At 37.8% G+C, this 12,572-nt stretch overlaps 1 protein-coding gene across 1 annotated transcript in view; it reads left to right on the top strand.

Moving 5' to 3' along the window:
* The window catches only part of MTTP (microsomal triglyceride transfer protein), a 45,153-nt gene that overhangs the window by 20,155 nt on the left and 12,426 nt on the right, over positions 1-12,572 (top strand). The window contains exons 9-12 of the mRNA XM_077755699.1: positions 2,471-2,639; positions 4,168-4,275; positions 9,442-9,654; positions 11,389-11,600. Coding sequence (XP_077611825.1) covers positions 2,471-2,639; positions 4,168-4,275; positions 9,442-9,654; positions 11,389-11,600 — 702 coding nt within the window. The remainder of the gene's footprint in view (positions 1-2,470; positions 2,640-4,167; positions 4,276-9,441; positions 9,655-11,388; positions 11,601-12,572) is intronic.

Raw genomic sequence — 12,572 nt, forward strand, 5'->3', positions numbered from 1 at the left:
GATGATCCGAAACAGGGCTCTACCTGACAGCATGGATCCCGATTTGGGGCTTGAACTTACCAACTGTGAGATCATGACCTGAGCTGAACTCGGGTGCTGGACTGAACCACCTAGGTGCCCCAAGAGAGACTCCTTCTAACCACCCTCCAACCTCCAAATCAATTATTGCATTGTTTTGCATTCTCATCAAAGAGTTATGCTTTAATATGGTAATTTGACAGTTACTTGACCAGAAACGTAGTAACAAGGTTTGACAGTGACTCAGAATAATCATGTTTTCAGTGTTTATGAGTGTATATCAGGTCTAAATTGTTACATAAGTAAGGGAGGGCACAAACAGGGCTTCATCTTGATACCGTGATGCATGTGCTGCCTCCCTGGTTTTGGACCTATTAATTTACACTTGAAAAGATTCCAGAGTTGATTATAAAATTGGAAAAGCTATTTTGCTTTTAACTTTTTTTTTTTTTTGGTAAAAGCAAAATTCCCCTTCACGGTTTCTTTCAGTTTGCAACAAGTACTGGTGTAGGTCTTCTGTAAAAGCAAAGTGGCCTAACACAAACTTTGGAAAAGCAGGAGATACTTGTATTTACATAATATTGTGCCCTATCATACGTGAACCACATGTAGCACAGTGTAATAGAAAGAATACTAGGATGAACTAAAATCAGAAGACTTACTTTTTAATTTTGACCTCCAACAGCATATAATCTTTGAGCAAATTGTTTGCATTTAGCCTCTCCAAGTTTCACTTTCAACATCTGTAAAATAGAGCACAATTCTTTCTATTTATTGTAGGATAGTGAAAGTCAGGGTGGTAGAATGTAACATTTTCCAAAGAGTCCATTGTATGAATCCTGTAATTTGCAGAATATTAGCAAGTGTGCCAAGAGGAAAGGATTCTGTGAGCAACTGAGTCGGAAAAATGTTGGGTGAAATCAAATCAAATAGTTTTCTTGGCTGCAGAAATTTTCAGCATCTTTAATCATATAATGTTAGGTATAAGTTTCCTTAAACATTTTCTAAACTTAAGCAGCCTTGAAGATCCCTTTCCTGACAGCATTTCGTAGGAGTAGAACCACATCGATGACACTTTGGGAAACGCCGATTTAAAAGATCATGGGGGCCGCTGGGGGGCTCAGTCGGTTGAGCGTCTGACTTTGGCTCAGGTCATGATCTCACGGTTCGTGAGTCTGAGGCCTGCGTCGGGCTCACTCCTGTCAGTGCATAGACTGCTTTAGAGCCTGTGTCTTCTTTTCCCTCTGCCCCAACCCCACTCAAAAATAAGTAAACATTTTTTAAAAATTAAAAAATACAGGATTGTGGACACCTGAGAACTCTCAAATCAGAAAAACCTGAGTTCCAACTCCAGCTGTGCACTTAACACCTATGGGGCCTTGAACATCCCTAAGTCTGTTTCTTCATATGTAAGGTGGATATTAGTAGTAACCTGACAGAAATGTCTAGTCAATTCAATGAAGTAATTGTTAATAGCAGTTTGTTTTTATTGAGTATTTACCCCATGCCAAACACTATTCTAAGTGCTCTGCATAGATGATGCAGTCCATAACAGTTTGAAAGTAACCACCATTTTTAGCCCCATCTTACAGATGAAGAAATGAAAGCAAAAAAAAGTTGTACACCTAAAATTTATAGCGAAATACTTACATAATAGACACCTAATAAATATTGTCCTCAGTGTCTGCTTCATTGACTAGGTTTTTTGTTAGGAACAAAATGATACAGTACAAGTGTATCATTTTTTATAGTATAAAGTAATAAACACATGTACAGTGTGTATATACAATGTGAAATATACTTACATACATAATATATTCATTAGCATGACAACTAGTTTCAGAAATTTTGTCATCCCAGACTCAACTAACCAAAGATTCTTGTTGACTGGTATTTCTAACTAGAACTTGCCTGTAGGAGTTCCATTCTGCCCACACATAATCATTGAACTATACCATGGTACTTTTTATTTAAAAAAAAAAAAAGGCTAAATCTTCTCCCTTAGACATAAATTAAAGTTAAAAGAATTTCCTAGTAGCACCTGAGTTAAATTAGGCATTTAAGAAATGTATATATTTGCAAAGATAATTAGAGAAAGAGAATCAATATATGAGACTATAACTCTGACATATTAGTCATAGAGAAAAGAATTTGAACCTAATGTATAATTTTTTGACACACAAATTTCCAAATTATGTTTGACTTAGGCTATTATAGTGAAGTTAGTTTATATATTCTGAGTATATATTGAGCTAGAGAGAGAGGAATTAAATGGGAGGTTTAAAACAAAATGAGGGGACCTTTTTGAGGGAATTATTCATTTTTTTTTGTTTATATAAAAAGTTTCACTTCTTTAGGAAATGTAGAGCAATAGAGAATCTGTGAATGGTAGAGATTAAATAATCCCTTAAGCATGCTAAAATTGATATTGATGACTCTCTCATTTTCGTAGGCCTCAACTGGTGGATGCTGTCACCTCCGCTCAGACCTCAGACTCATTAGACGCCATTTTGGACTTTTTGGATTTCAAAAGTGACAGTAGCATTATCCTCCAGGAGAGGTTTCTCTATGCCTGTGGATTTGCCTCCCATCCCAGTGAAGAACTCCTGAGAGCCCTCATTGTAAGTCAGATGAACACTGTGAAAATAAGGCTTGTCAGCTGCTAAAAAGTTCATAAGAATCTAAGCAGGAATTGGATTATTTTCTATCCATTAATCATTAACTATAGTACACTATGCCACATAACGTCCTCCTTGCCATTCCTCTAAATAACATAAACTATGCCATATAGAAATATAAAGATTGTATTCACCTTTCATGTAATGTGACATGGGATAAAATATCAGAGATGAGTCTTGCTTATGCTTCAAAAACTGATTTTATTTTATTTTTAAATTTATTTTTAAAGTTTACTTTTTTTTTTGAGAGAAAAAAAGAAGGATGAGTTGGAGAGGGGCAGAAAGAGAAGGAAGGAGAGAATCCCAAGCAGGCTCCACACTGTCAGTGCGGAGCCCCAATGGGGGCTTGAATCAAAGAACTGTGAGATCATGACCTGAGCCGAAGCTGGATGCTTCACTGACTGAGCCACCCAGGCAGTCTCAAAAATTGATTTTAAAAGATTTATTTTGAGTTCAAAAGTCTTCATGGCACTTAATATACAATACATTGAAGAGGTAAAATTCTTCCAATATTAACACATTTATATTGGAAATAAAACTAGACTTCTCTTGAGTCCAAGATTCGAAAACAAAATGTACACTTGTCTGCTTATGATCTAGTGGAATAACTCATAATCTTTTTGGAAAACAAGGCCATTTAAGAACCCGATAAAAGCAAAGAATCTCTGGGGCACCTGGGTGGCTCAATTGTTTGAGCATCTGACTCTTGATCTCAGCTCAGGTCATGATCTCACAGTTTGTGGGATCAAGCCCTGCATTGGGCTCTGCACTGGCAGCAAAGAGCCTGCTTGGGATTCTGTCTCTCCCTCTCCCTGCCCCTCCCCCTCTTGTGGTCTTTCCTCTTTCTCTCTCAAAATAAATAAATAAATTTTGAAAGAAAAAAAAAGTAATGAATCCCCTCTTTATCCATACACAAAAATTTGCAGATTTTTTTTTTTTCTTTTTTTGTTCAGTGGCCAGTGAGCCCAATCCATAAATGTCTCAGGAGGTCAGAGACTTCCTGAGTTCATAGTTCATATGTTAAGAAGACTTGGAAAGGAGAAATTCTATAAACTCTTCAATTCAAAGTTAGGTAGTGAATTTATAAGTATCCCCAAATCAAAAATTTGAATTTCCTATCTAGGAACATACAACATTTCTCTTAGACATTGTTTACTTTGTGTCTTAAGAACACTTCTGTGGGGTGCTTGGGTGGCTCAGTTGGCCAAGCATCTGACTTTGACTCAGGTCGTGATCTCATGGTTCATGGGTTCAAGCCCTGCGTTTGGCTCTGTGCTCACAGCCAGCTCAGAGCCTGGAGACTATCTTCAGATTCTGTGTCTCCCTCTCCCTCTGACCCTCCTCTGCTCACGCTATCTCTCTCTCTCTCAAAAATAAATAAAACATTAATAAAAAAAAGAAACACTTCTAAAAATGTCCTTGGAGATACTGAAATATTTTTATAACTATTTTATCTCTGTTTGGCTAATAGAGTAAGTTCAAAGGTTCCTTTGCAAGCAATGACATCAGAGAAACTGTTATGATCATCACTGGGGCCCTCGTCAGGAAGTTGTGTCAGAATGAAGGCTGCAAACTCAAAGTAAGTGTGAACTCAGTCTCACGTGTTATATAGTTCCAGATCATTCTATGCCTTACTCAATGAGCTGCCCACTACTGGCACTCCTAATTCCCCTTACTCTACTCTACTTTCTTTACTTCATAGCAATTATTGTTATCTAACATCCTTGATATAATTCAGTTATTTGTTACATTTATTGCTTCTTTCTGTCTTCCACTGAAATCACAAGCTGCATGCATAAATGGGTCTTTGCCTTGTTAACGCCAATTGCTTAAAAAATATATGATGCATAATGTTCAGCAAATGTTTGCTGAAGAGTAAATAGTCTATTAATCCCTCACCAATATGTATTTATTAAGTTCCCACTATGTATGTGGCTTTCATTGGTATGTATGGTATAGTTCTTATTCTTAGAAAATATTAGACTCTAGGGCTATCCCTGAGAGGAGAACTTTATGATAAATGTGGTTTGCAGTTTTGAGTTTTGATGGTGTGAATCTAGTTATTTGTAATTACCGAGAACTTTACATTTTATTTTTAATTTCATTTGCTCAAAGTTTCTTGATTTGCCAGAGTAGGCTATCAACTTTAACACCTTTCTCATAAAAAACCAAAACCTCACTTTGTAAGCTTAGCTAGATATAGAAAATCCAAATAGATTAATATCCAATATTGCCTATCTTTCTATAATGCAAATAGATTGAAAATGTTAAAAATATAAAAACAGTCTTTTTCTGTCCACATTTATTATATAGCCAGCTTATAGTCAGCAGTTTTCTTCTAGCTCAGAAAAGACATCACTATATTATTTTTCTTATGGAGTGCTTGTTCTTAAAAATAATAAGGAGAACATTCTTGAAACCAAATAGCTCCAAAAGAGGCAACCCATAACTAGAATGTAAACTATGTGTGAAAAAGATTACTAAAAAAGAAGTGGCATTGAAAATGTTTGAGCATCAGCTTAGTAAGCTCTGGCAGAGATCAAATTTGTACTATTTCTATGACATCAAACAACTATGACTTCTTATATTTTCCAATTTCCATAATTATTTGAGTAGCCAATTTACTTCAGTAATCCTATATCAAATATCTTGGGTAAAGACAAAGCTCATACCTGAAAACATCCATTCAGCAATATTTAATGAGCATCTACTCTGCTAGGTGTGATGCTAGTCCTTTAATAGAAAAATGCATAAAATATTCTACCATCCTCAAAGAACTCCCACTCCATTAATCAAGCACAAACAAAAAATAATATTGAAATATAAACAAAGTGCTCTGAGAATACAGAATATGTAGCAAACTATTCTGTTTAGGGGTGCTAGGGAAAGTTTCACCAAAATAGTGATATCTAAACTTCTTATAGAAGAGCTCTTTAGGTGAAGAGAGAATAGTATGGAATGAAGGACATTCTAGGAAAAATACAACAATGGATGAAAAGGCTCAACGTCTAAATGGGTCTGGTTTGTCTGAGAACGTAAGAAATTCTGTGGGGCTGGAACACAAAGTATTCATATTTGTGGGGCAGTTTGATGAGAGTGGAGATACAGGAAAGAAGGGAAGAGAGAAAACAGTTGGATGTTTATTAATGAGAAGCTAACAAGTCTGGCCTTCATTCCATAGAGAGAAGAGAGAACAGTCGATTTTTAGGCAGGTGAATGACATACTCAGATTTTTTTATTTAGAAAGAAGCATAGGGGCGCCTGGGTGGCTCAGTCGGTTAAGCATCAGACTTCGGCTCAGGTCATGATCTCTCGGTTTGTGGGTTCAAACCCTGCATCCGGCTCTGTGCTGACAGCTAGCTCAGAGCCTGCAGCCTGTTTCAGATTCTGTGTCTCCCTCTCTCTCTGACCCTCCCCTGCTCTCTCTCTCTCTCTCTCTCAGAAATAAATAAAACATTTAAAAAAATAGAAAGAAGCATAGTCTATGGAAACTGAACTAAGGATTAAATTTAAAGTTTTGCTGATAACAGAACAGCCAAGTTCTTACCACATCTTTGGAGGTACCTTGTAGGTAGCTTAAACTATCCACTATTACTGTCATTCAATTCTGTTAATGGTTTTGAGCAACTTTTAAAACAGCGTATCTTTGAAGGTAATTAGTCACCAGATGGATTGTTGTAAATGTTCAGATTTTCCTTTCAACTTTCTGCTATAGAATATTCACCTATCTCCAGCCCAAATCACAGACATATGAATGGAAAGAAAATGGTGTATTCTAAGCAAAACTTTAAGGTGTCTCCTGCGCATACAATACTACAACTGCCCAGATGGTACCTGCCATCTGATAGAATACTGAAGATTTTCCAGCACTTGCTAACATGAAAGCTCCTGCCTGACCTGTGACGGTCCTAGTGGCCACTGGTCAAGTTTACTCATTGAGTACAAAGCCCCTATTTTTTTTTCTATTAGTTTTTGGAATACATTTTGACCTCCTTGCATCCTAGTTTTGTTTTTCCTCAAATTTGCATTTGAAAAAATTCAAACCTATAGAAAAGTTGTAAGAATAGCACAGTTCTACAAACATCTGTGTACCTACACTTGCCAATTTTTAACATCTTTCATATTTCCATCACCTCATTCTGTTTTATTTCATTTCATTTGTACGTAGATTAAACCATTTGAGAGTGAGTTGCAGATATCTGGCATTTTACCCCTAAATGCTTTTACTTTTTATTACTTGATTTATAGCATCTTGACCCTTAAGATGGACAAAATGCATATATTTGTGTTTATTATATGGTGAGTTCATACTACCGTCTTTAATTCCAGGCCAGTACAACAAGCTTCTTTCTCTCCTTCCATGCCATAAATGTATCTTCCTTCTCCTAGAGTGAGAACCTTGGTGTTCAAGAACATCAATCTATTGATTGGTTTGCTCAGTCCTAAAACACACACAAAATACTTTGGGAATTGCTGCACTGATATTGCTACAAAAATCAGACTACATAAAGTTTAAGACTTCATCACACTTCCTTTTATTTTTGGAATATACTCCACTAAAGGTAGACAGCCAGGGCTCTATCCTCAGAAGTCTCTGGGATCAAGTCTTTGCTATTCTTTTTTGTTTAGTTCTGTTAGCAGTTTGATACACATGTATGTCCTTTCTGTTTGAATTCACTGTTAGCAATCTTCCATCCTTGCTGACTGAATTGTATTTCTTGAATATGTGAAATAACATGATTCAAAAGTCAACACTACACTTTAAAAGCGTTCTCAAAGGGTCTTGTTCCCTTTCTTACCCCTTCTGCCCATTGTCACCTGCCCCCTCCATGTAACCAGTGTCAGGTTTTTGGTTTCTCCTTCCTGTGCCTCTTTTTGCAACAGTAAGCAAATGTACACACACATTTTTGTTTCTTTATTCTTTCACAAAATATACACTCTTTTGTATCTTATTTTGTCCTCCTAACAATATACCCTGGAAATCATCCCATACTGCTTCTCAGAGATCTTTCTCCTACTGCGCTGTGTCCTCAGCATCTCCCACCTATGGTCAGTAGGTGGTTTCTATCATTTTGCTGTTACAAATAATGCTGAGATGAATAATCTTAGGCACATGTTTTTCTCATTTTTGGAGGTATAGCCTCAGGGCTAGGGTTGCAGGAACAAAATGCAGATATGTTAGCTTTTGCCAATTACCTTCCTTGGGAATTGTATCATTTTATGCTTCCACCAGTAATGCAGGAGAATGCCTATTTCCCCATAGCCTCAATAGGAAAATATGTTATCAAACTTTTGAATCCTTTAATCAATCTGATAGTTGAGAAACGGCATTTCTCTTATTACATGTGAAATTCAGTGTCTTTACTTCCATTTCGAGACCTTTTATATCTTCCCCCACTTCTGTCTCTCTCTCTGTCTCTCTTCTGGGGGGGTGTGTGTGTGTGTGTGTGTGTGTGTGTGTGTGTGTGCGTGCGTGCGCTCACGCACATGCAGGTACCTGCTGCTTAATTTCAGAATTTCTAAATTCTACAGATGGATTAGATTTTAGGAACCTTTAAAGATGCAGTTGAAGCCCCTAAAGCATACATAGTGGCAAAGACCAGAATCTAGGTGTCCCTATTTTTAATTTGCTTTTGCATTGACCTATTAACTTATACTCAATCCTTTTTTCTTCTAGGTCAGGAAAAGGGGCCTTTTTGATTAAAGAACATATTTGAAAAGTACCTAGCAAAGTATCTGTCACGTAGAAGGCATTCAAAAAATATTTTTTGAACTGTATGGCAGCATTAATCAAATTTCGATTCAAGTGGAAACAAGCACTTTTTAAACATTTAGAACAAGACCTTATGGTCAAGTTCTAAGTACTTTCACCAAATTATTACTTAAGAAGAGCTATGTGGTATCACTTCGGTGCCATCTAATTATTGCTTTAGAAATTCAATAAATGGATAGTTTCAGGAGTAATCAATCACAGAGGAATTTTAAAAATGACTTTATACATTCAGAATGTGTTCAAAAGTAAATATATCTATTATTTTAATGTTTATTTATTTTGAGAGAGAGCTAGTGAGCATGTGCGCATAAGTGAGGAAGGGGCAGAAGGAGAAGGCGAGAATCCCAAGCGGCTCCGTGCTGTCAGCATAGAGCCCAATGCCAGGCTTAATTCCGCAAGCCATGAGATCATGACCTGAGCTGAAATCAAAAGTTGAATGCTTAGCTGACTGAGCCACCGATATACCCTATATATCTATTATTAATTGTACTCATTGCTTCTTAAGAATATGTTAACGCATGCATTTTTGAAAAACAACACCTTTATGAAGTATACCTGTTCATTTTTATTGTGTGTCTCAGTTAGGCAATGAGTGCAAAACTTTCTAAAACTTTAGGTTGTTTTCGAAGCAGCTGAGTGGCTCAGTTGGTTGGGCATCCGATTTCGGCTGAGGTCATGATCTCTTAGTTTGTGGGTTCAAGACCCACTTCAGGCTCTGTGCTGACAGCTCAGAGCCTGGAGCCTGCTTCAGATTCTGTATCTCCCTCTCTCTCTGACCCTCCCCTGCTCGCACTCTCTCTGTCTCTGTCTCTCTCAAAAAATCATAAAAAAGAAAATAAAAAATAAATAAATAAAAATAAAACTTTAGGTTGTTTCCTTGGGTACAAGAGTGAAGCCAGCCTTGTCCAAGCCTTGTATAATGTGTGGTTGTACGTATGTTTGAGGTACTATGTGTTTTTTGGTTTTTTTTAGGCGGTGGTAGAAGCCAAGAAGTTAATCCTAGGAGGACTTGAAAAAGCAGAGAAAAAAGAGGACATCATGATGTACCTACTGGCTCTGAAGAATGCGCTGCTCCCGGAAGGCATCCCACTCCTTCTGAAATATGCAGAGGCTGGAGAAGGGCCCATCAGCCACCTCGCTACCACCACTCTCCAGAGATATGATGTCTCTTTCATAACTGATGAGGTAAAAGAATATTTGTAACATAAACAAAAGAAAAGAAGCATGCCTAACCTGGAGTCAAATGCAAAGTTCTCTGGAGTCATCCTATTTTTTTTTCCAAACTAAGGATGTCTCTTTCCCATTTAGAAATAACTCTTAAGTTGAATTTAAGGCTTTTTTTTTGAAGTAGCTTCACATTTTGAATAATGTCCTGTATCCTGAAGCATAAATACTGAAGCACATTCTCTTAGTTTAAGAAATAAACTCTTTCCGGGGCGCCTGGGTGGCTTAGTCGGTTAAGCGTCCGACTTTCGCTTAGGTCATGATCTTGCGGTTCGTGGGTTCGAGCCCCGTGTCGGGCTCTGTGCTGACTGCCAGCTCAGAGCCTGGAGCCTGTTTCAGTCTGTGACTCCCTCTCTCTCTGACCCTCCCCTGCTCACTCTGTCTCTCTCTCTCTCCCCTAGAAATAAATTTTAAAAAAAAATATTAAAAAAAAAAGAAGCTCTTTCCAGAAATATCTTTACTTCCATAAGTTTTAAGATGCTGTTAAATTTTTCAACATTGAAATATCCTGGCTGAAGTATTACTGCATTGGTTCCTATAGCTGCATGTTTAGGAAGCCATCTAAATTAAACTTTTGTTAGAGCAGAAAAGTTTATAGGCCTCAAGATAAGCTGCCTGCTGAGAATGATATTTCCAGTATGCAGCTGAGAACCTTCCCACTGCTTTTGTGTAAAGCCTGATGGCTAGGGCCACAGGTGTTTGAGACAGACAGACCTACAAATAAATTCTGGCTGTTCCTTCCCAGTTTTTTTTTTTTTGTCCTCAGGTGAGTCATTGAACTCCTATATACCTGAGACAAGGCCTAGATTTAGGAGAAATAGAAAAAAGCAGAGGGAAGTGGAATTGAAAGAACTATTTAGAAATGCCTAGTACAGAGCACCCCCACCCCACTCCATACCACATAGTGCTAGTAACCAGTGCAATTATTTGTTGCCATAGAATGCCACTATTTTGGCAAGTTTTCTTTGGTGTTAAGGCCTTGTTAAAAAAAAAAAAAGTCCCTAATGTAACCTGTGGACTTTGGGTGACAACGATGTGTCAATATAGGTTTTATTAAATGTAACAAGCATACCACTATGGTGTAGGATGTTGATGAGGGAGGGGTTTGTATGTGTGTTGGGCAGGTAGAGCCTGGAAGCAAGGGATATAGAGGAACTCTCTGTACTTTCAGCTCAGTTTTGCTGTGAACCTAAAATTGCTCTCAAAAATGAAGTTTGTATTAATTCGAAAAAGGAGAAAGGGAAGATCTTGAGAGACTCCATTGTAAGGAAATATCGGTTAATGTAGCCATCGCTCCCCAGAGACCTTTTGCCGTGTGGCAGTAGTCTTTAAAAGTCAATATTAGTTAGGTAACACCATGATAAGCTGCAGTAACAAATGAGTAAAATCTCAGCTTATCAAAAATTTATTTCTCATTCATGCTATGCCTAGCGTAGGTAAGGGAAAACGTGGCCCTAAGTCTACTACAGTAGTAGTAAAAAGAGAGGGAGAAGGCGCACCAGCTCTTAACTGTCTCAGTTGGGAAGTTACCCATAGCCATTCTGTTCATAGTCCATTAGCTACAATTATGGCCCCAACCTAATTGCAAAGAACCCTGGGAAATGTCTTACACACACGTTTTAAGAGCACTAACTATGCCTGCCACATCAGTTTAAAAAATCTAGATGTGCACTAAGTTTGAATGTCTTTGAACAGGTAAAGAAGACTTTGAACAGGATATACCACCAGAATCGTAAAGTTCATGAAAAGACTGTTCGCACTACTGCAGCTGCTGTCATTTTAAATAACAATCCATCCTACATGGAAGTAAAAAACATTCTGCTCTCTATTGGGGAACTTCCCAAAGAAATGAATAAATACATGCTCACTGTTGTTCAAGACATCCTACGTTTTGAAATGCCTGCAAGGTATGATAGAGTGCACCTGTCTCTCTGTTTATTTAAGCAAGCTTATTTTATTCTACCTGTTCATGCTTATTTGTATATTGGTGTGGTACACATGTGGCTGATAATAATGGTGTGGTCATTATACTAGTTTATGTTGCATAAAACCAAAGTTTGCCCAATTTCCCATGAGAACTATTTAGCGGGCCAGATAAAACAACTTCACTTTGGCACGGGGATTTGAAACCCGGGGTATGATTGTTACTCTGAGTCTCCTGCTCAGTCTGTAAATATATACTGCCAGATATTTGTAATGTTTTACAACCCAACTACATTTTTAATAGGACAACAAAGTGATGTGAGTTCTCACCAAATGGTCTTCCATGTTAACTTTCCAAATGTTAGTGACCTAACATTGAAGCCTCATCTATCACAGATCAACTGAATTTACCACTTAAGTTTAATACCTTAGGCATGGCTCGTGTTTGGGGACTATTCAAAGTATGAAGAGTAGGATCAGCAGACTTCATCAGTCTCAGTAACTCTTACTGGATTCATTTTTCTTCTGGTTCCTGGGTCTCTTCCTCTTAATTCATTGATGTCTCCCTTCAAAGTGGGACTTCCCCAGGGCTCTCTGCACTTCCTCACTGAAATGAGAGGGCTGAAAAAAAGTTTCCATTTCCCCTGAGTCATTTGCACAGCAGTATCCCTAGGAAAGGCCGAATTTGAGTGTTTCCAATTGAAAAGGAAAACAGACATGGAGGGGGGTGTTGGAAAATAGATAAAGAGAAAGGAAAAAAAAAATTAAAGCCAGTAAAAGGAAAAAGGTGTGAGAGGAGTGAGTAGACAGGAGAAAAGAGCAGGGACAGATACAGAAGAAGGAGCAGAAGAGTGAGGGAGGAAGAAGCAAAGTCTCTCTGCAACCATGTGTTCCCAGGGAAAGGATTTGACTTCTATTTCTTTGTTTGCTTTTATGAGACTCTGAGGAGGAGATCC

This window comes from Crocuta crocuta, unplaced genomic scaffold (genome assembly GCF_008692635.1).
Source record: "Crocuta crocuta isolate KB4526 unplaced genomic scaffold, BGI_CrCroc_1.0 scaffold92, whole genome shotgun sequence".
Lineage (NCBI taxonomy): Eukaryota > Metazoa > Chordata > Mammalia > Carnivora > Hyaenidae > Crocuta > Crocuta crocuta.